We start from the raw sequence: 24,701 nt of genomic DNA, 5'->3' as shown, positions 1-24,701 counted from the left end.
CAGAAACAGACAGACATTTGTCTTGTTACTCCTGTTAGGATAAACACCTATATACTTCATATCTGTGCCATTTTTGGGCAGCACTAAATTACCTGTGTGGCAGGTGCAGGAGAAATGCAGGCTGGTCAGCTTAAGTGGCTTAAATGGCTGTATGCAGCGTTTGTGCAGTCACAGAAACTGGTCATATGACACTATATAGGTTTCATAGAGATTGAAATTAAAGATTGGCTTAAAAGCACTACATATAAAGCACCAATATGAAATCACCTTTAAAGAGCATAACATGTCAGACTTGCATGTTTGTGTAGTGCTGTAGGATGCAAATGCAGCCCATTCACACCAGCAAATATGTATAATTAGGCCTGTTAGGAGTTATGACTTTTGCACCTTTGGCTTCTTGCTTTTAGTCTCCAGACTGCTCTGCCTGGATAATGCTTAGTTCAACTGTGCCATGCTTCAAAATAACTAGGAAGGCCAGTCTTTTACTGGAAGGAAAAGGGGATCCATATTAAAAATAAATAAAATATCTGTCTGTCTGTATACTTTAATATCATTTTGTATCTATGCCCAAATGAAAATGTATGCCAGGTTCTGCTCCCCTAAGTGTTTGCTTATTGACATGATGCATGATGTAAAGTATAGTTACTGAGGCTGGAGAATGGGTTTATATGTAACTACGAAAATAAAGGAAACACTACCACTAAGAGTATTTATAGACCAGTGACCACAACAACCCCAGCTTCAGTGCTCCATATGCCTAGAACTTCAGTGCATCCGGAAAGTATTCACAGCGCTTCACTTTTTCCACATTTTGTTATGTTACAGCCTTATTACAAAATGGAATAAATGTAATTCTTTCCCTCAAAATTCTACACACAATACCCCATAATGACAACGTGAAAAAATTTTTTTTTTTTTAGATTGTTGCAAATTTATAAAACAAATAAAAAACTAAGAAATCGCATGTACATAAGTATTCACAGCCTCTGCTAAATACTTTGTTGATGCACATTTGGCAGCAATTACAGCCTCAAGTCTTTTTGAATATGATACCACAAGCTTGGCACGCCTATCTTTGGGCAGTTTCGCCCATTCCTCTTTGCAGCACCTCTCAAGCTCCATCAGGTTGGATGGGAAGCGTTGGTGCACAGCCATTTTCAGGTCTCACCAGAGATGTTCAAGACTGGGCTCTGGCTGAGCCACTCAAGGACATTCACAGAATTGTCCTGAAGCCACTCCTTTGATATCTTGGCTGTGTGCCTAGGGTTGTTGTCCTGCTGAGAGATGAACGGTCACCCCAGTCTGTGGTCAAAAGCGCTCTGGAGCAGGTTTTCATACAAGATATCTCTGTACATTGCTGCATTCATCTTTCCCTCTATCCTGACTAGACTCCCAGTTCCTGCCACTGAAAAACATCCCCACAGCACGATGCTGCCACCACCATGCTTCAGTGTAGGGATAGTATTGGCCTGGTGATGAGCGGTGCCTGGTTTCCTCCAAACATGATGCCTTGCATTCACGCCAAAGAGTTCAATCTTTGTCTCGTAAGACCAGATAATTTTGTTTCTCGTGGTCTGAGAGTCCTTCAGGTGCATTTTGGTAAACTCCAGGTGGACTGCCATGTGCTTTTTACTAAGGAGTGGCTTCTGTCTGGCCCCTCTACCATACAGGCCTGATTGGTGGATTGCTGCAGAGATGGCTGTCCTTCTGGAAGGTTCACCTCTCTCCACAGAGGAATGCTGTAGCTTTGACAGAGTGACCATCGGGTTCTTGGTCACCTCCCTGACTAGGGCCCTTATACCCCAATCGCTCAGTTTAGACGGCCGGCCAGCTCTAGGAAGAGTCCTGGTGGTTCCGAACTCCTTCAATTTACTGATGATGGCGGCCACTGTGCTCATTGGGACCTTCAAAACAGCAGATATTTTTCTATACCCTTCCCCAGATTTGTTCCTCAAGACAATCCTGTCTCGGAGGTCTACAGACAATTCCTTTGACTTCATGCTTGGTTTGTGCTCAGACATGCACTGTCAAGTGTGGGTCCTTATATAGACAGGCGTGTGCCTTTCCAATCAACTGAATTTAATCCAGGTGGACTCCAATTAAGCTGTAGGAGCAACTCACGGATGATCAGTGGAAACAGGATGCACCTGAGCTCAATTTTGAGCTTCATGGCAAAGGCTGTGAATACTTCTGTATGTATGATGTCTTAGTTTTTTATTTTTAATACATTTGCAAAAATCTCAAAAAAACTATTTCACGTTGTCAATATGGGGTATTGTGTGTAGAATTTTGAGGGAAAAAATTAATTTATTCCATTTTGGAATAAGGCTGTAACATAACAAAATGTGTGAAAAGTGAAGTGCTGTGAATACTTTCTGGATGCACTGTATATTGGAGGGAAGTGAATACCTTATACGCTTTATTAGTCGGTGTTGTTGATGGTCATAGAGAATTCGGACACTAGCGCCGGTAGAAAATTTAATTTGTCCACAGACTACATTTTCATATCCTTGCATCAGTCTTCCATGTTGACTTCAGCTTGGCCACTCTTCCTTTTGAAACATCAGCAACTTAAGAGAGTTCATTGCCGCAGTTTCCAAACAATGACCCTTTACCTCATGGTAGACAAAATATTGGGCAACTGGACTACACTTTATACACATACCTCTGTTTTCAATATCCATATACTTTAGACAAGTATTTCCTTTATTTTGATTGTTACTTTTAGTATTAATGTCAGCAATGTAATGGACTCCCATACCAGCATTACAATGCACAAGTTTCCTCATGGAACTTGGGGATGTGAGTGATTCAATATCCAAGCAAGCAATATGTGTTCAGTACTAGACTAGCATAGTGCACTCTCGCTGCAGTGTCGACACACAGAGAAATGGCCTGGTGTTTGTCTATGATATGGGGGGCAGTCAGTACAGCAACTTTGAGCTGGAATTAAGCAAGAAGATCTTGAGCCTGCTGAGGGTGAGTGTATTCTCCATTCATCCATTTGCCCTGTTTAATATGCCATTAATCGAACACCATATTAGGGCTCCTGTGTGTCCCAGTTTCCCAGTACGGACATGGTCTTTGTCCCTGTTGATCTTTAATTAAGACAATTTTTTTAGGACTCCTGATGCGTATGAAATAATAGGAGGAGAGGAAATACATTTCTGATTCCCTAAAGTGGGGGGTGGTATTTTTATCCAGAGAAATTAATATTTTATGGGTGTTTCAATTTTTCGATAAAAAAAAAAAAATGAGTCTTATGTCAAGCCTCACTTGATTTTATTGTACAGATCTCATTGTCCATATTATCCCATACAATAGACATTAAATTCCTTGGCAGTGAAAGGATGTTTGCGATTCGTTCCAACCCCCGTTGCAGTTGCATTTTACATGTTTTGATATCTCCTGCAATGAGTGATCTGCAGAATAAGGGCAAGCTTCAACTCCGTCTAATGTAATCTTAGTAAATACTAGTGCCCCCCAAAAAGAGAACAGCTCGTCTGTTACCTGTATGTGAGCAATATCTGTGTTTTTATGTCAGGGAGCATTTCCTGCCCGTCTAAAGAAAGTCCTCATCGTTTCGCCTCCTGTCTGGTTCAGAGTTCCCTATTCCATCATCAGTTTACTGCTGAAGGAGAAGTTGAGAGAGAGGGTAAGTGTACTGAATTGTAACCTAAATGATCTGCACTTCTAGGTGTCATTGATATTTGTACTATGGCTGATTCTACTTACGGATTCCATATTGCAATAAATTCTTCTGGTCAGCTCCCAAGAATACAGGCATGTTTCTTAAATATTGAATAATGAACTTAGTTTGCGTGTGGGGAGTGGGGTAGACTGAAGCTTTGCCTAGGGCACAGATTCTCAAACTTGGTCTTCAGGACCCCACACAGTGCATGTTTTGCAGGTCTCCTCACAGAATCACAAGTGAAATAATTAGCTCCACCTGTGAATGTTTTAAAATGTGTCAGTAATTAATACACCTGTGTGCCTGCTGGGTTACCTTCAAAACATGCACTGTGGGGGCTCCTGAGGACCGAGTTTGAGAACCTGTGGGCTAGGGTACTTAGAAATCTTACAAGGGCCCTGCTAATTTAGTAGTGTGGGGAACTTAGATGTCATGCTGGGAGAGACACCAACCTTGGACTAATCACAAAAATATCCATGATCTGCAGTGTGCATTTTTAGCAAATTGTCCAAATCCAACTTGATTATACATTATAACTGAATGCATAATATATTATATGCAGATTATTATGGGGCATTTACATGGCGGGTTGGAAATTTAAAGTGGACCTGGAAAAATGTCCAAAAAGTGGCCCCTTTACACCCCCACATCGCCAGCCTGCCATCTTCTACCTCGTAACAAACCCACACCAGCATGCCACCCTCTACCCCCTAACACACCACACCACCAGTCTGCCACCCACTACCGCTTAATACAACCATACCACCAGCCTTTCACCCTCTCCCAGCCACAGGCAGCCCCACAGGCACGTCAGCCCATCGGGGATCTTCCAGGTGGCTTCTGTTGTCAATCCAATCCTGGCTGTTTACAATATTGCAGTAAGTTTGCTACATACTTGTAGTATGAATGAAAACTAGAATTCCCTAGGTAAACTATGGACACCATGTGTGACTCGTGCTAATTAAGTGACCTCTTACCGTTGGGGACATATAAAAATGCTGCATTGTCTTGACTGCTTAGAATGAAGGCTAGTATGGCTATTACTGGAGACCTCAGTGATTTTGACAGATCAGTGATTGTTGAGGCACGTTTGGCACTGTCAGTTTGTAGCGCATAAACCACTTGTCATTGTACATTTGTAAGTTCAGTAATGCAAAGAGCACAGGCAATGGACAATGAGCTGTGTAGAAAGGTGATATGGTCAAATAAATCATCCTTCACAATGTTCATGGCCAGTGACGTGCGGTGAGAAAATGGAGAAGTACATGAAAATATCTATTCCTTGAGTTCTTGTTTCCAACATAACAGAATCTGGTTGTTCCTTTACTGTTGTGGAGTGCATTTTCTGGCCATTACTTGGGTGAATTTATTCCATTAGAAGGCAAAGCCAATGCTAACAGCAACTTAATGGGGGTACTGAGTGATCATCTTCACAGCATTTCTTTCCTGACTAGAGGAGTGTTTTCCAAGATGATGATTATCCATCTGTAGAGCATATGTGGTAACCCAGTAGATTGCTGAGCATTTGACTCTATATCATGGTCTTCTTAGTCACCAGATCTAAACCGAATGTTATATTTTATAGGTCATTCTGAAACAAAGCCTGAGACAGCGTTTTGTACCACCACTAACCAGGCGTTAGTTGAGTAACGATACTGTGGAATGGTTGTGCTGTGTCACTCCCTATTCAGTGCTCATGTCAATATAGTCTACACGTGGGATGTCCCTGGTGGGGACCTAGTGAAGTGACTTCATATTGGTGTTTCCATTTCCAGCTACTACCTGTGTACGTTGTATATACTATGAAACATTGCGCAATACAATGTTTTTATTTTATCCAGGATGTTGGCACTTCAGATGTTTTTTAGGGGGATATTCAATTGTTTGAAAAGTCAGAAAAAAACAGACAGCCAACTGACTTTTCAAATATTTGAATTCCTCCCTTAATATCTTGTGTTCCTCCTGCTTTTACTTCCTTGTCCTACAGAGAAGTTTTTGTACATTTTGTTATGCCTTCTTTTTTCCCCCTATTCTGTAGAATAATGGGAGGACAACAGCTGGAGTTCAGCTGTGTTAAAAATAATAATAATAATAATAATAATAATAATAATCATGAATTCATTGTAGACAAAGGAACTAATCTCTCTGTCTTTGTTTCTGAATCTTTAGTAAATTACTCCATGCATTAGGATCTGGAATCTCTGACAAGAGTACTCTGGCATGTAGGGGGTAAATTTACTAAAGTGGGCGTTTTTTTAGAACTGGTGATATTGCTCACAGCAACCAATCAGATTCTATCTATTATATCTTGCAGAAGCAGCTAGATAAATGTTAAGTAGAATCTGATTGGTTGCTCTGAGCAACATCACCAGTTCCAAAAAACTCCTACCTTAGTAAATTTACCCTTAGGCATGCTCTTGAGTCCCCTTCCCCAGATCATTCCTAATCTGGTTATGACTCTGTATGTAGTGCCTCCGCCAGCCCATGCCTCTTAATGTGGTATCACTGTTACTGACATGTACTGCATATGTTGGTCACTGTTGTATCCTACATCTGCCTCGTCTATTGAACTCTCTGTACACCCTGTGGATACTCAGTTCTGCTCCGCATTTAATATGCTGCCAATTGATTTTTGTAAATCTTTTTACTGGATTTTGTAAACCGGCGAACTTATGCTACAATGTTCTCATCTTTAATGGCATTTTTCTCCGGCAGGGTCCACAGGTTATCCACAGGATAACATTGGGATATGATGAAGCGACAGCGGATTTGCACCTATCGGTCAAAGCTTTTCGGCCTCCCAGCATGCAATGGGCCCGTCCATATATCCCCACCTCCTGGCTCAGACAAATCAGTTTTTTGTTTGGTACGGCAGGAGCCGGGCCATGGTCAGAGGGCTGCTGGTTTTTAGCAGCCATAAGCTTTCTTATTTTATTTTTATAGTCTCACTATTTTTTTGAGTGATCTTTCTAAAAAGCGCCTTATACGTACCTTAGAAAGAGTCGCTCCAACAACTCTCTGCCGGGCCGTGACAACGCTTACCCACAAGTACAGTGCTGTTTCGGCGGGCATCTGTGTCGGATATACTAGCAGGTCCAGCAGACCGGAGCTGTGGCCGGAGCACGGGGAGAAGGTAAGGCATCAGTTCCGCTCAAAGGGGGAATACGGCCGCATTGCTTTGGGAGGAGACTACCAAACAGTCGCTGACGCAGCTGCCACCTTGAGGTGCACCAGCACTAGCCCTTAGGGATCATAGGCTCCAGGAGTAGGGGTGATGTCAGCAGTGGGGAGTCAGAAGCTCTCCTGGTCGCCCCTCCCCCTGGTTCATGACCAGTTTCCTCCGAGTCTTCCGCCATGAACTGTTTTCCCGCTTCCGTCTGAGACGCTGTGTACTAAGGGACACAGTTGCAGCATAGGCGGCTTTGTGACTGGTGCGTCAGTGTTCACTTGGGCGTCTGTGTTCACTATAGGTTCACGGAGCGGCGGTGTACACTAATAGCGTCTGGATCCACTTAGCGTTCGCAGACGTATTGATCGATCCTGGAAGCGGGGTAAGTCTCCTTGTATCCACTCTACTGCGTATGGGTTATACAGCACTAAGTCTCTATCTACCTTTTCAGTATGAATAGTTGGATAAGTGCATAATGCATTTGAGTCTGATAATATTACTGTGGTTTCTTTCGCTATGCGTCTGAATACGGTTAAAACTTTTATAAAGTAATGCAGTAATATGTTTCTCCTACATACTTGATTGTGCTCATATTGCTTATTATACTATGTATAACATGTGACTGATTGCTAGTGTGATTGCTGACTTTATTATAATTCTGTCAGTTTTTTTCTATTTATTCCGATCCTCAATGTTGGTGTATAGCAGGATAGGGTCAGATTCTATATCACTTTAACGAGTCTTTAACGAGTCTTAAAGTGATTACAGTCACAAATTGTGTAGTACATTGTGTAAGTGTTGATTATTTATCATGTCTAAGAGCGGCAAAGGTGAGGAAGGTACACTCACAGCAACCCCAACACTCATATCATGTTTGTCTTGCAAAGCTGGGTTAACCTCTCGGGATCTGGTTCAGGATGGTTTGTGTGCAAATTTTTTAGCTTTCACCAAGGTCTCTTAAATAGTACAAGGCAGATACAGGTGAAAGTTTATCCCCCTTACGCTATGTTTGCACAAACATTATCCAGTAAAGCTGAGCAGATGATTCCAACTTCTGTACTAGGAATAGGTTACACAATTAACCCTTACATGCAGCTTCCCACCTGCGGTTTATCACTTCCAGCAGCAGCAACCTCTCAAAAGAAACAGGCTGAAAAGCCAGTGGTAAGTAAATCTACATCTTCACAGTCTACACATTTCAGATAAGGATTCATCGGAGGATGAAGGCTCTTTAAGCTCTGGTTCTGCATATGAAGAGGAGGAGGTAGGCCTCAGCTCAGTGGACATAGCTGAGTTAATTAAGGCAGTGAAAGCCATCCTATCCTTAGAAGAATCAGCAGAGCCTGTATTAAAATCCAAGGCACCTGTGTTTAAACGTCCCTAAACAGTTAAGACTGAGTTTCCTGGGTCAGATCAGCTGACGGACATTTCTTACGCCCAGTAAGAAATTTAGAATTCCTAGGAAATGGAATTCCAATTATCCTCTTCCAGCTAGGGATTGTTTAAAGAGGGAGGTGGCCCCCGAAGTAGATACACATGTGATTCGATTAGTGCGAAAATCTACATTACCTCTGCCTTCAACATCATTAAATGATGTCACGGATAGGAGAATGGATGGTTTTTTTAAAAACCATTTTTTGCCCTGTCTGGGGCAGTCATAAGACCAGCCATGGCTTCAACCTGGATGGCAAAAGCAGTGGCTGCCTGGGCTGATGCATTGGAAGGAGATTACCTTTCTCTGGAGATATTATTTTTGGTGAAGAATTGACAGATATTTTGGAGTCAGAAGCAGACAACAAGAAAGTAAAGTTTCCTTCCATGTACAAATTCAAAGAAAAGCTAAAAGGAAAAGCTAAAAGGAAAAGTGATGGCAAACAGCCCCAATACAACAGGTCTGGTAAGACTAAAAAGCATTGGGCTACCAGAGGACTGGTTGGTAAAACAGAAAATAAGCCATCAGCCTGAAGGTGCGGGCCTCCACCTGGGGGATTCCAGGGTGGGGGGCCGACTTCTTCAGTTTGCTCAGATCTGGCAGCAATCTACAACAGATGCTGGATGCAGGAAACGGTATCTCTCCGTTATGCATTTGCCTTCAAGAAACACCCTCCTCAAAGGTTTTTTTTGTAACAGCCCATCTCGGGTAGAGACAAAGGCCAGGGCTTTGCAAGATGCAGTTCAGAAATTACTTCAGTCAGGGGTAATCATTCCAGTTCCTCCTGCACAACGAGGAAAGGGTTTTTACTCCAACCTGTTTCTAGTTCAGAAGCCAAATGGGTCATTCTGGCCCATACTCAATCTGAAAGTGCTGAACAAGTACATTTGGGTACCTTGGTTTCATATGGAGACTTCACATTTCATCATTTTGTCAATAGAGCCAGGGATATACAGGATACTTACCTACATGTTCCTATAGCACTGTCCCATGAGTGCCATTTCAGGTTCGCTATCCTCCAACAGCATTTTTAGTTCCAGGCCCTACCTTTTGGGTTAGCCACAGCCCCCAGAGCATTTAGCTAAATTATGGTGGTAATGGCAGCTTATCTCCGACAGCAGGGGATAAGAATTTTTCCATACATTGACGATCTTTTAATCCTGGCACAGTCTCAGGAATTGCTCCTGTGTCATCTGCAACAGATGATAACGTGTCTGCAGAAGCACGGGTGGCTCATAAATTGGGTGAAATAGTCTCTGGTTCCGTCACAGCAGATGACTCACTTGGGGGCTGTACTGGATTCAAACCTTCAAAGAGTATTTTTACCTCTGAACAAGATATCCAAAGTAAAGTTAAGGATTCAGGAGCTGCTACACAGTCAAAGGGTATCCATTCACACAGCAATGCGTGTGATGTGATTGATGGTGTCAACATTCAACATGATGGAGTATGCTTAGTTCCACTCGAGACCTCTGCAGTATCTGATCCTTGCCAAATGGAATGGGTTTCATCAGATGATAAAAACGCAGGCTATGGTCCTTACAGTGGAAGTAAGGAGATAGAAGGTAGATACACACACTCCAGCGCTAGGAGGAATACCACATTCAACCCTGTGCTATGTAGATGTCCACACAAGCACCTATCACCAACAAGAAAATCAATTAAATGGTGAAACTTAACGTAAAAAAGTTGGAATTTGAGCCAGCAGGCTATTCTCAATTCGTACATGTTACATGTAAAGAACAAAAAACATATAATAGTGCAGACTGTCAAAACAAGATTAGGGATTTATTCAAGAGATCCACTTACAAACAGAGGGTTAATATTAGCTTGATGGTAATCCACAATGGCAGTGCAGCAATATACCAGATGTATCAGTCCAGATGTTAAAGACCAGCCTTTCATGTAGAAAACAAATGTACAAGACACAGCATGATAGGTCCCCCACTGGCAAAACAGCGCAGGTAGCTCCTGATATCCAAGATGTTCCAAGGAATCGACCAGAGCCCACTTCTGGATTGTGAGTACGGCAGCACACCCACGAGTTTTGACCAAATAGGGTATCCTTAGAAAGCCACGCTAGACGCGTTTCAGACCGGAAGTCCTTCCTCAGTAGAGTGGCTTTAGCGCTCCGGACTGTCCTTATATCCTCCAGAAGTAAGTGATCACAGGTGTCCCCGGTCATAAGATTGGCTGGCAATAAATATATTGGAACTTTGGGCCATATACATGGCACTGATTAAGGCAAAGTACATCCTCCGGTGAAAACCAGTTCAGATCCGCTCGGACAATGCAACGGCATTAGCGTACCTCAACCATCAGGGAGGAACTCGCATCCAAAAAGCTAGGAAGGAGGTAAGTCACACACTAAAGTGGGCAGAGCTTCATCATCCAGCCTTGTCCGCAGTGTTCGTTCTGGGAGTCCTAAACTGGGTAGTGGATTTTCTCAGTCGACACGCCATTCAGGCAAGCGAAGGGGTTCTACACCTGGAGGTCTTCCAGACTCTACTCGACAAGTGGGGGTTGCCAGAGATAGATTTCATGGTGTCCCATCAGAACAACAAAGTTCTTGCATATGGGTCAAGAACAAAGGATCCCAGAGCGATCTTTGTGGATGCCCTGTCGGTGAGATGGGACTTTCATCTGTCCTATGTGTTTCCTCCACTCACCGTAATACCCAGGGTGTTGAGAAAGATAAAGCAAGGAAAAGGTGCCGTGATACTAATAGCTCCGGCTTGGCCCAGCCGACATTGGTACACAGATCTGCAGAGAATGTCGATGGATGCTCCATTCCTGCTCCCTCAACGTCCAGATCTACTGACCTTGTTATCACAGACTTCTGAATCGACTGTCTTTGACGGCATGGCTCTTGACACCTCTATCCTGAAGTCAAGAGGATTCTCACAATAGGTAATTCAAACAATGTTCAGAGCACGGAAACCTTCCTCAGCTCAAATTTATCACCGAATATGGCAAACCTATATTCATTGGTGCAGTGAACGGAAAATGGACCCTAGGTCTTCAGAGTTTCCAGGGTCTTAACACTCTTTCAGGCAGGAATGGATAAAGGTTTGAAGGTGGCTTCCTTGAGAGTGCAAGTGTCAGCATTGACTGTATGGTTCCAAAAGAAAATTGCCAACTTACAGGATGTGCGTACTATTTTCCATGGAATGCTGTGCATTCAACCTCATTTTGTTCCTTCTATAGTGCCTTGGGACTTAAGTTTAGTCCTAAGGGCCCTTCAAGTTGCCCCATTTGAATCACTTAATAAAGTGGATCTTAAATGTTTGACAGCTAAAGTTCTCTTTCTACTGGCCATGGCTTCAGCTAGAAGAGTATCAGATTTAGGGGCATTGTTATGTCGTCCTCCATTTCTGATCTTTTATCCAGATAGAGCGGTTCTCAGAACTAAATCTGGGTATCATCCCAAGTTGGTGTCTAAATTTCACCTTAATGAAGAAATTGTAGTCCCGGCTTTCCAGGAACCGGGCCTTTCTGCGGGAGATGCATCGCTGGACGTGGTCCGTGCCTTAAGGATCTACGTGGATCGTACCAGTACCATCAGAAAGACAGATTCTTTCTTCATTCTATACGGATTTCACAAGAGAGTATGGCCTGCTGATAAGCAGACACTGGCAAGGTGGCTTCGGATGACTATTTCAGAAGCATATTCTCACATTGATCTCCCTGTTCGGATAATGTATCTGCTCACTCTACTCATAAGGTAGGTCCATCATGGGCACCACAACGTGGTGCTTCAGCAGAACAGATATGTAAGGCAGCCACATGGTCTTCTTTTAACACATTCATTAGACATTATTCCATGGATACCTATGCCTCTCAGGACGCTGAATTCGGGCAAAGGATTCTCCTGTCCAATCAGGAGCGTCCCCGCCATTAAATTGCTTTGGGAAATTCCAATGTTATCATGTGGATAACCTGTGGACCCTGCTGGAGAAATATACGTTATGGTAAGAACTTACCGTTGATAACGGTATTTCTCCTAAGTCCACAGGATCCACAGGGATCCCACCCTGACGCACCTGATTTAAGGATCCTTTTACTCACTAACCTCTTCCTTCTTGTATGGAAGGGTGTGCATGTGTGTTCTTATCGCCTGTTTAGGACTATCTATGATGCTTCTGCCTTAAGCTTTGGGAAAATAACGGATTTGTCTGAGCCAGGAGGCGGGGATATATGGACGGGCCCGTTGCATGCTGGGAGGCCGAAAAGCTTTGACCGATTGGTGCAAATCTGCTGTCGCTTCATCATATCCCAATGTTATCCTGTGGACTTAGGAGAAATACCGTTATCAACTGTAAGTTCTTACCATAACGTATATTTTTATTGTTACTGCTATGTATGCTCCAATTTCACTTATGTTCTTTTGCTTTTTGTTTCTTTGCATTTTTATGTTTTTTGTGTGTTTTTTTTGTTGTATTTTTTTTTATTCTTGGAAACTTTCCAAAAAAATACTTGATAAAAAAAATTATAATTACACCATACATTGGGTCAATTTCTGGCTAAATTGAGATCTTCAAATTGAGAGGCTAAGTAACAGAAATCTCTGCAAGACACCATGGCGTTGATGATTGTTGAGTGGGTTTTTATACATCCAGGACAGGGAGGAATAAGCAAAGTCTGGAAATACGCAGTTTAAGAGGAAGAAGCAGATATCCTTCCTTTTCAGTAATTATAAGAATTGCTCTTCAAGGCATGGACCAAACCTATAATTTAAAAGTTACAAGCAGGTAGCAAACCCTTTACTCTAACCAGAGGAGGATAAGGATACATTTGACGTATTGCCCTGGGTGGATGTCCTTATACGGTGTGCCAATGTTAGGCTACAGCTGTTTCTTTTCCAAATTCACAGTCTTAGACAATGATACAGATTAAAAAATTAAATCGCATTCATAATTTTTTTATGTAATGGCTGGTGCTTATTGAGACAAAATTTAACCTCGGCTTAAGATAAGATGCTGATTTAAGAGTGGTTATAAAGCATCTTAGAAAGCTTTCATGAGGTAAACTTACAAGTAAACTGTCTGCATGGCATGTATGCTACCCACCAGGTAGGGACTGCAGTGGGAACCTCCACCATTTTCAGTTCAACCTTGTCCTTTTGGTCTGGTGACTACTCCAGGGGCGGATTGGCTCACCAGGACACCATGACAGATTCCGATGGGCCGGTCTCATACCCCCCTCAGCCAGGCCGATTCACACTCAGGTTGGGCTGGCTCACACTGCTTCCAGTACTTGCGATTCATTGGAGCGCAATTCGGAAGTTAGGCTAGCAGGCACTTCCAGGTGCCCCTAGCCGTGAAAAGTGGTGAAGCTGTTCTACCAATGGGGGACCTGGCCTTTCTCTGGCCCCGGCCAAAGGTCTCTTCAACGAGCCCGGTCCGGGCGCCAAAGGTCTCTTCAACGAGCCCGGCCCGGGAGTAGCAGCATAGCAATGGTCGGAGCCGTGTTCACTACACCCGCCGCCAACCCTAGCTCCCGCACTCTCACTGAACTGGCCAGAGTTGCAACTGAGCACTGAAGGGGACCCGGCAGAGAGGTTATTTTTTCCCAAGCATTTTGAATAAGGGATGCTCAACCTGTGATGGTGGACTCAATCAATATTTTTAAAAATGGATTACATAAATTCCTAACCAAAAGAAATATCCAAGGATATAGCATTTAAAGAGAGTGTATTCTAGAAAAAGCCTGAATTATAGTTGTTAGTTAGACCTAATAACTTAACTTCATCAGTGGCAAAGCCTCCCCTGTTATACTCCCTATCAAACCCTAAGATTTTGTATAAAAATGATTAGAATAATACAAATAAGATATTTATAACATAAACATTTCTTTGTTTATTGTAATAAGTTTTATAGTTAACACTCACCAGTTTTGTGTAGCCTCCCTGGAGCTGCAGAGAGATGAGGCAACAGCTTTGCCTTGGTTCTATAGTCGCACTGCTTTGCAGAGATGTGGGCGGGACCACACCTCGGGCAGTAAATCTGCACAGAAAGGGAGCTAATAGAGGCATGCTTCTGAGAGAGTGGAGGCGGGCATTATGCTCTGATGTGTCATGTGACCAGGAAGTGCACTGTAGTCGGAGCTCAGTCAGCGGCAGCAAGTAGGAGACTCAGTAGACACTGTAGCTTAGTGTAGTGAGGGGAGAGTTACAGTGAATAAGGGGTGAGACAGGCTCTCAGCATTCAAACCCATCCCCATGTGTGCCTTCCCAGCCATTCACCACACCACGTCACTGCTGCACACCAAATTTGTTGTTCTGAAAACATTCCAGTGATAGAGATGTCTATTCATGAAGCAGTGAAAGAGTGGACAAATGAGCCTGTTGAGAAGTTGCCCTCGACAACCAATCAGCTGCTCCGTACAATTGTATAGTATGCAAATTATAAATGCTACTTCAATACTGATTGGTTGACATGGGCAACTTCTCCACTGGCTTACTTCTCCACACTTTTCACTGCTTCATGAATAGACCCCATAATTACATGCTAAAAGTAATCTCTGAAATGAAACCTCTGAAAATGTTGTTGTAGTAAGATAGTACGTACCTGGGATTGTCCCTTTAATCTATTGCATGTACTGTTTGCTATTTTTTCCATCTCTACAGGTTCACATGGTGAGCATGAGTGAACTTCTCCAGCATTTACCTCCACAGTGTCTTCCTGAGTCTCTAGGCGGACTACTTCCATGGGACCCTGGCTCCTGGAACTGCCTTCTCCTACCTGGCCGTGCAGGCAGGCCAGATCCACTGGATGAGGTGGTTTTGGTGCTAGAAAAAGGACAGAGAGGGAGTGTGCATAGGCCTTTACCTGGAAGCATGACACTGGATCAGTTGAAAGAACACATTGGCTCTTTAGGGAAACGTGGAGTGTGTGATGAGTATGAAGCAATAAGAAATGAGGAACCAGATGGGTCTTTCACAGTGTCGCTGTAAGTGTGAGAAAGTGTAGGCGTTGGGTTAGAAAAGAAAACTGTGTTGGAGAGGCAGTCTCAAACTGTATTATTGATGAAGTGTGCGCATGACAATTGGCCTGATCCTATAGGCAAATCTAATGTTTTCGCATTGAGTGATTATCGACCAATTATGCTTGTGTCAAGTCGCATTGTGCATGTGCTGCAATAATTGTGTGATGCTAGTTGTAGAGAGGATTTATTCGCAAAGTGTTTGACAGTCAGTGACAGTTTGTGGTCCGTTACGAGGAGTGGCAGCAAGAACACAGGCATGTCAAAACCATTTTTGGGGTGTGTCTACGATCATGTACATAGTAACAGTAGCTCCAGCGTCTCACTTCCTGCAGCGATGCTGTGCGAGCATAGGGCTACTCAGAAGCCTAATGATCATCCGATCTGTGATGCTGCGTCTTTGTACACAGCCGCTGGGTCTCGCAACACTGCTGGTGGGCGTCTCAGTACAGATCCAGGCAGCTGAGGCATTAGCACATTCTCGCATAGTATCTGTGTACACATTTGCAGCTGTGACGGCATTAGCATCACTGAATCAGGCCTAATGTGTGGTATTCTATGTAAGAAATTTGAGGATTATGTGATTTTACGAAGGTGCTCACAGGAGTCTGTTTAGTCAAAAGAAAAACAACATAAAGGGTTTGGATACAGAATATGGAGACGCAACCCCGGACCATGTGTTTGTTAATAGAGGATAACAGATAACCTGACAGATCGCTAACCAACTGATCTGGTCTCTAGGAAGACAAATTATGCCTTAAACAATCAGAAAACTAAAATCTGTCCGTTGAGGTCAGGCACAAACACTATTACTAGATTGGTCAGATTGAATAATCACAATCTATGGGCTCAATCCAATAACATGCAAAGGGGGTGAGTTGCTCTGACAGAGTGTAAACACCAGCAACAGGACTGTTATTCGCCCTCTCCCAGCCCGATCTCACCCCTGATTTGCAGATTATTATCCGCAGCCCTGTGGGTCTACAAACAAAAATCTGCTGTGGTATATTGGTGTACTTTGTAGTTTACTCACATGCTAATTTAAATCTAACTGGGTACATGGGCCACCATATTAATATTTTAGTCCTTGCCCATATTAAAAATACTTTGTGTCTTGCAATAACCGTAACCTTTCTCTCTCACCTATCCTCAGAGCTGCTGTGAACCGTGACCGAAATCGTTATGGCGATGTCCCATGCCTGGACCAAACGCGGGTTAAATTAAAACGTGTCAACTGGCATGATGTAAATATATGTTTATGCACACACCTGTGTTATGTATTTTATGTAGCTGCAGAGAATAGTGAGCTGCTAATCCTTGGAAAGAGATAAAGCGGAGAGAGAGAAAGTACCAGCCCATTAGCTCCTAACTGCCATGTTACATGGTGTGGGGTCCATGCATTATAACTCCACTTACAGTGGAGAAAAAGACGCTCCTGCTTTGTGAAGCAGGAGCCAGCTACCACAAATGTTACGTAAAATTGCCCCTCCGCGGAGGGTGAACGTTAAATCATACCCTTGATGGTGACAGTGTGACACATGCTGCCGCTGCATTGTGTGTGATTCACCTCTCCCAAGTCCCATGCAGTGCAGCAGCAGAAAAGTTTTTATCTTAAACCAAATTTATTAACATCCGGCCAAAGTGAAAGCGTTCACTTCCTGCTTCTTCAGTGATGAAAGATAGATAACGCTAGCAAGAGGAGGCAAAACCGTTGTTGTAGATGACACCCAATGGTATGTGACCTCTTCTCTATTACCCTCTTCACAACGCCACAAAAACCCAGGTTATTGCCAGAATAACACCGTGTCACAGCTCACTGTGAAAGGGTTAACCCAGGTTCAGTAATCTGGGAATCCAACTCGTGTAGCAACCCGGATTGGTCCAGGAATGACTCAGGTTACAGGGCAGTGTGAATGGGTAATCTGGGTTGACTGACCCGGTATCGTTCAAACCCTATGGAGAGCCAGCAGAAATGTAACAATTTACGGGTAAGTATTAGGAAATGTGATACTTTGGATGACTGTATTACTTTATTTCTTCTGGTATTCCTCACCTAAACCTGGTGTCTGTAGCTTCTAAAAAAGAGCAAGGTTTACTGGTAATTCACAATCCAGTTAAAATATTACACATAGACATTAATTACACAATTGCCTTTCAGTATTTTATTACACTGAAACGATTCTGCAAAGCTTTTCTCCACTGAAAGAGCTTGGAAAGGGTTTTCCATAACAAAGTACAATGTGCAATGTCAATAAGTAGCAATCTAAATACACTACAAAGAAATACTGTCACAGAAGAATTACTTTATAATCGGGGGGCCCCTATACCTCTATCAGTGGCGCAGAGAGACAGGGAAAGGGTACTAATTACCTGGGCCCAGGTCTGATAGAGGGTCCCAATGGGGGCCCAGGTCCTGCCCCTCTTACCTGGCAGCAGCAGCTGAAGCTTTTCTCCTCAGCCCAGCACACGCTGCTGTGTACTGGGCTAATGTGTGGTCAGGGTGGTGCTTAAAATACAAATTTTTAACATTTTTTTTCTAAGGGTAAATGGCCACGCCTCCTGTGATTAGACCAAGCCCCCAGAAAAGTACCTGGGCCCAGCCAGGCTCTCTACTGCCCAGACCTCTATAATGTTCAGCCAGCTGGATTGAGTTTATTGTGCACTTTTCACTGCTAATGTTTAATCTCCTGGAGAAAAAAGTTAAAAGCCTGAAGCTGATGTTGCAAATATGCGGTGACAACCGATAAAACATAGCTAGCTCTATTTAACTAGAGAGTGTTGCCGCTCCTTTCCTGTCTGAAGATATTCAATGCTTCATGCAACAATATCCTTTGATAGTGTACAACAATAATAATCTCTTGACAACTGTGTTCTTCCTTAAGCTATGTACACTCTTGGAAGACTCGCAACAATGTAATGTCGTCAGCAACGGGACCCGGCAGGGGTGTCAGCATTAGCAAGTACATACACACTTGCTAATGCTGGCAGTGTCGAACAATGGTGGGTGGTTGAGGGCCCTCGCTGGCGATGTCACCCATCAGACCTGCATGCAGGTCCGACGGAGGATATCACTGAAAATGCGTGGAAGTGTGCATTATCAGTGTGCATACACACTGGACAATATCGTGAATGATGTGTCCAAATCGTACACGATATTGTCTAGTGTGCACGCACCCTTAGTCTCTGAATAAAGTCAATGCTCAGCACTGTTTCTGTAGGAGTCGCTAGCTGTAAATTATTCTGGCTGGCATAAGGCAGCCAGCCAGAATAATGTGAAACCGTCGGCCTTTGTCACGCTGCTTCTGCTTAGTCCTGCCACCTCCATTACCGAAAGTCTATAAATTGTGGCTAGTTGTTAATGGTGAAGGTGCTGCATGTTTCTGAATGAACTGTCCACTTTTACTATGTAGGGAAATAAAGTGTCTCTGTCCCTGGCAAAATCACTTTCCATCTGCTCTTCTGCCTGTGGTATTCAATCTACTTATAATAAGAGTGCAGATGGGGCTGCTGGGAAGTTTTAAATTATCTTCGGGGAAGTTCTGTCCCTATCCTCCTGGGTGGTAGGAGCGGTGCAGTGTAATTGGGAATTACAGACGTTTTCTGTGTCACAATGGGCTGGTCTATCTATACCTCAGCCACAGTCGCCGTCACTGGCCTGTTTCCCCATGCCGCAAGGCCCATTCTCCAAGCTGCGGCTGTCATTTAAAAGCACCTCAACCGCCTCTCCTATCTACCGGTCACTGGATTCATCGCCCTCTCACAGATAAAAGTCACTGTGTAACTTGAGGTGGCGCATAACCTGCGCAGCTTCCAGCAGCTTCTAAGTCATGTGACCTGCTGTTGGCTGACAGCAGTCTATATTAGCTCTATACATTAAATTGAATAAATGTCTATAAACCCCCGGGTCCAGCCTGCAGTTTGACCAGACTTGAAACCCATGTTCAGTGATTGGGCTGGACTTGGGATTGTGGTGTGAAAAGGGTATTAATAATACCTGGGACACTTAGCGCCGCCATAGGTTCCTATGGCAGCGCTAGTGACCCAGGTACAGCACCAATATTGTAGCCTGCTGTTAGCACTAGTGGGCTGCAGACAGTGAAAATTAATTTTGTTAATAAAGAGAAGTGGTATGTACAGGGTTTTTAGTGCTTTACCCATTTCTCCCCTTAGTACATGGACTTGTGTGTTTGAAAAATGACAAGCGCTGATTAGCTGGTACTTTGGGACAGATGTACTAAACCTGGGAGAGAGATAAACTACCAACCAGTCAGTTCCTAACTGTCATTCTCAAACACATCCTGTAACATAGCATGAAAGGTAAGGTGGTTAAGATGACGGCTGTTGGAATCCCAGAAGTCGGAAGGCTGATGCCTGAATCCTGACACCCTTCAGAATGCAGACACCCAAAATGGTCAGGAGACTGACGCCGGAATCCTGATAACCGGCATCCCGGCCATAAGCGGACGGGTTAGAGACGGGGGGTGTTACATTTAGATGCCACCTGGGGGTTGGGGTTAGGCTGCGGGGTGGATTTTAGGGTTAGGTTTAGGCACTACCGAGGGGAGGTTAGGGTTAGGCTGCGGGAAGGGAGGGTTAGGGGAGAGGGGGAACATACCTACCTCACCCCTGTTGGGATTTCACAGATATTGTGACTGCCTGCATCCCGTCGGCCAGTCATTCATATTGAACCCCGTGGCAGTTAGGAGCTGATTGGCTGTTACTTTATCTCTCTCTATTTTATCTTTCCAAGGCTTAGTACATCTGCCCCCAAATATGTATTTTCTTTTTGGAAACCTACCTACAAGAACTGCATATGTATTGAAAGCTATGTTGAAAGCACAAGTTATCCCAGACTGGGGCTCTTATTAGTTCTATAAAACAATATACTTCTAAATCATCTTTTCTCTATCGTCCTAGTGGATGCTGGGGTTCCTGAAAGGACCATGGGGAATAGCGGCTCCGCAGGAGACAGGGCACAAAAAGTAAAGCTTTAGGATCAGGTGGTGTGCACTGGCTCCTCCCCCTATGACCCTCCTCCAAGCCTCAGTTAGATTTTTGTGCCCGGCCGAGAAGGGTGCAATCTAGGTGGCTCTCCTAAAGAGCTGCTTAGAAAAGTTTAGCTTAGGTTTTTTATTTTACAGTGAGTCCTGCTGGCAACAGGATCACTGCAACGAGGGACTTAGGGGAGAAGAAGTGAACTCACCTGCGTGCAGGATGGATTGGCTTCTTTGGCTACTGGACATTAGCTCCAGAGGGACGATCACAGGTACAGCCTGGATGGTCACCGGAGCCTCGCCGCCGGCCCCCTTGCAGATGCTGAAAAGAGAAGAAGGTCCAGAATCGGCGGCAGAAGACTCCTCAGTCTTCTTAAGGTAGCGCACAGCACTGCAGCTGTGCGCCATTGCTCTCAGCACACTTCACACGGCAGTCACTGAGGGTGCAGGGCGCTGGGAGGAGGGCGCCCTGGGAGGCAATGTAAACCTATTTTTTGGCAAAAAATACCTCACATATAGCCTCCGGGGGCTATATGGAGATATTTAACCCCTGCCAGAATCCGTTGAAGAGCGGGAGACGAGCCCGCCGAAAAAGGGGCGGGGCCTATCTCCTCAGCACACAGCGCCATTTTCCCTCACAGAAAGGCTGGAGGGAAGGCTCCCAGGCTCTCCCCTGCACTGCACTACAGAAACAGGGTTAAAACAGAGAGGGGGGGCACTAATTTGGCGTTAGAAATATATAAAAAGATGCTATAAGGGAAAACACTTATATAAGGTTGTCCCTATATAATTATAGCGTTTTTTGGTGTGTGCTGGCAAACTCTCCCTCTGTCTCTCCAAAGGGCTAGTGGGTCCTGTCCTCTATCAGAGCATTCCCTGTGTGTGTGCTGTGTGTCGGTACGTGTGTGTCGACATGTATGAGGACGATGTTGGTGAGGAGGCGGAGCAATTGCCTGTAATGGTGATGTCACTCTCTAGGGAGTCGACACCGGAATGGATGGCTTATTTAGGGAATTACGTGATAATGTCAACACGCTACAAGGTCGGTTGACGACATGAGACGGCCGACAAACAATTAGTACCGGTCCAGACGTCTCAAAAACACCGTCAGGGGTTTTAAAACGCCCGTTTACCTTAGTCGGTCGACACAGACACAGACACGGACACTGAATCCAGTGTCGACGGTGAATAAACAAACGTATTCCTTATTAGGGCCACACGTTAAGGGCAATGAAGGAGGTGTTACATATTTCTGATACTACAAGTACCACAAAAGAGGGTATTATGTGGGATGTGAAAAAACTACCTGTAGTTTTTCCTGAATCAGATAAATTAAATGAAGTGTGTGATGATGCGTGGGTTCCCCCCGATAGAAAATTATTGGCGGTATACCCTTTCCCGCCAGAAGTTAGGGCGCGTTGGGAAACACCCCTTAGGGTGGATAAGGCGCTCACACGCTTATCAAAACAAGTGGCGGTACCGTCTATAGATAGGGCCGTCCTCAAGGAGCCAGCTGACAGGAGGCTGGAAAATATCATATAAAAGTATATACACACATACTGGTGTTATACTGCGACCAGCGATCGCCTCAGCCTGGATGTGCAGAGCTGGGGTGGCTTGGTCGGATTCCCTGACTAAAAATATTGATACCCTTGACAGGGACAGTATTTTATTGACTATAGAGCATTTAAAGGATGCATTTCTATATATGCGAGATGCACAGAGGGATATTTGCACTCTGGCATCAAGAGTAAGTGCGATGTCCATATCTGCCAGAAGATGTTTATGGACACGACAGTGGTCAGGTGATGCAGATTCCAAACGGCACAAAGGTGTATTGCCGTATAAAGGAAGAGGAGTTATTTGGGGTCGGTCCATCGGACCTGGTGGCCACGGCAACTGCTGGAAAATCCACCGTTTTTACCCTAAGTCACATCTCTGCAGAAAAAGACACCGTCTTTTCAGCCTCAGTCCTTTCGTCCCTATAAGAGTCATATTTGCCCAGGGATAGAGGAAAGGGAAGAAGACTGCAGCAGGCAGCCCATTCCCAGGAACAGAAGCCTTCCACCGCTTCTGCCAAGCTCTCAGCATGACGCTGGGACCGTACAGGACCCCTGGATCCTACAAGTAGTATCCCAGGGGTACAGATTGGAATGTCGAAACGTTTCCCCCTCGCAGGCTCCTGAAGTCTGCTTTACCAAGGTATCCCTCCGACAAGGAGGCAGTATGGGAAAAAATTCACAAGCTGTATTCCCAGCAGGTGATAATCAAATTACCCCTCCTACAACAAGGAAAGGGGTATTATTCCACACTATATTGTGGTACTGAAGCCAGAAGGCTAGGTGAGACCTATTCTAAATCTAAAAAAATTTGAACACTTACAAAGGTTCAAATCAAGATGGAGTCACTCAGAGCAGTGATAACGAACAGGAAGAAGGGGACTATATAGTGTCCCGGGACATCAGGGATGCTTACCTCCATGTCCCAAATTTGCCCTTCTCACTAAGGGTACCTCAGGTTCGTGGTATAGAACTGTCACTGTCAGTTTCAGACGCTGCCGTTTGGATTGTCCACGGCACCCCGGGTCTTTACCAAGGTAATGGCCGAAATGATGATTCTTCTTCGAAGAAAAGGCGTCTTAATTACCCCTTACTTGGACGATCTCCTGATAAGGGCAAAGTCCAGGGAACAGTTGGAGGTCGGAGTAGCACTATCTCGGATACTGCTACAACAGCACGGATGGATTCTAAATATTCCAAAATCGCAGCTGATCCTGACGACACGTCTGCTGTGCCTAGGGATGATTCTGGACACAGTCCAGAAAAAGGTGTTTCTCCCGGATGAGAAAGCCAGGGAGTTATCCGAGCTAGTCAAGAACCTCCTAAAACCAGGAAAAGTGTCAGTGCATCATTGCACAAGGGTCCTGGTAAAAATGGTGGCTTCCTATGAAGCAATTCCATTCGGCAGATTTCACGCAAGAACTTTTCAGTGGGATCTGCTGGACAAATGGTCCGGATCGCATCTTCAGATGCATCAGCGGATAACCCTATATCCAAGGACAAGGGTGTCTCTCCTGTGGTGGTTACAGAGTGCTCATCTTCTAGAGGGCCGCAGATTCGGCATTCGGGATTGGATGCTGGTGACCACGGAGGCCAGCCCGAGAGGCTGGGGAGCAGTCACACAAGGAAAAAATTTCCAGGGAGTGTGATCAAGTCTGGAGACTTTTCTCCACATAAATATACTGGAGCTAAGGGTAAATTTATAATGCTCTAAGCTTAGCAAGACCTCTGCTTCAAGGTCAGCCGGTATTGATCCAGTGGGAAAAACATCACGGCAGTCGCCCACGTAAACAGACAGGGCGGCACAAGAAGCAGGAGGGCAATGGCAAAAACTGCAAGGACTTTTCGCTGGGCGGAAAATCATGTGATAGCACTGTCAGCAGTGTTTCATTCCGGGAGTGGAAACTGGGAAGCAGACTTCCTCAGCAGGCACGACCTCCACCCGGGAGAGTGGAAACTTCATCGGGAAGTTTTTCCACATGATGGTGAACCGTTGGGAAATACCAAAGGTGGACATGATGGCGTCCCGTCTGAACAAAAAACGGGACAGGTATTGCGCCAGGTCAAGAGACCCTCAGGCAATAGCTGTGGACGTTCTGGTAACACCGTGGGTGTACCAGTCGGTGTATGTGTTCCCTCCTCTGCTTCTCATACCTAAGGTACTGAGAATTATAAGACGTAGAGGAGTAAGAACTATACTCATGGCTCCGGATTGGCCAAGAAGGACTTGGTACCCGGAACTTCAAGAGATGCTCACAGAGGACTTATGGCCTCTGCCGCTAAGAAGGGACTTGCTTCAGCAAGTACCATGTCTGTTCCAAGACTTACCGCAGCTGCGTTTGACGGCATGGCGGTGGAACGCCGGATCCTAAGGGAAAAAGGCATTCCGGAAGAGGTCATTCCTACCCTGGTCAAAGCCAGGAAGGAGGTGACCGCACAACATTATCACCACATGTGGCGAAAATATGTTGCGTGGTGTGAGGCCAGGAAGGCCCCACGAAGAAATTTCAACTCGGTCGATTCCTGCATTTCCTGCAAACAGGAGTGTCTATGGGCCTCAAATTGGGGCCCATTAAGGTTCAAATTTCGGCCCTGTCGATTTTCTTCCAGAAAGAATTGGCTTCAGTTCCTGAAGTCCAGAAGTTTGTCAAGGGAGTATTGCATATACAACCCCCTTTTGTGCCTCCAGTGGCACTGTGGGATCTCAACGTAGTTCTGGGATTCCTCAAATCACATTGGTTTAAAACCAGTCAAATCTGTGGATTTGAAGCATCTCACATGAAAAGTGACCATGCTCTTGGCCCTGGCCTGGGCCAGGCGAGTGTCAAATTGGTGGGGTTTTTCTCAAAAAAGCCCATATCTGTTTGTCCAT

General features: G+C 44.6%; 1 protein-coding gene across 1 annotated transcript in view; it reads left to right on the top strand.

Annotated features, from left to right (window-relative positions):
* Positions 1-24,701, top strand: part of PTPN9 (protein tyrosine phosphatase non-receptor type 9) — a 79,024-nt gene that overhangs the window by 18,753 nt on the left and 35,570 nt on the right. Inside the window, exons 5-8 of the mRNA XM_063926406.1 lie at positions 2,874-2,979; positions 3,545-3,655; positions 14,921-15,243; positions 16,430-16,520. Coding sequence (XP_063782476.1) covers positions 2,874-2,979; positions 3,545-3,655; positions 14,921-15,243; positions 16,430-16,520 — 631 coding nt within the window. The remainder of the gene's footprint in view (positions 1-2,873; positions 2,980-3,544; positions 3,656-14,920; positions 15,244-16,429; positions 16,521-24,701) is intronic.

The sequence above is a fragment of the Pseudophryne corroboree genome, chromosome 6 (assembly GCF_028390025.1).
Source record: "Pseudophryne corroboree isolate aPseCor3 chromosome 6, aPseCor3.hap2, whole genome shotgun sequence".
Classification (NCBI taxonomy): domain Eukaryota; kingdom Metazoa; phylum Chordata; class Amphibia; order Anura; family Myobatrachidae; genus Pseudophryne; species Pseudophryne corroboree.
The sequence above is the reverse complement of the archived record's forward strand: the minus strand, read 5'-3'. Positions and strand labels throughout refer to the sequence as shown.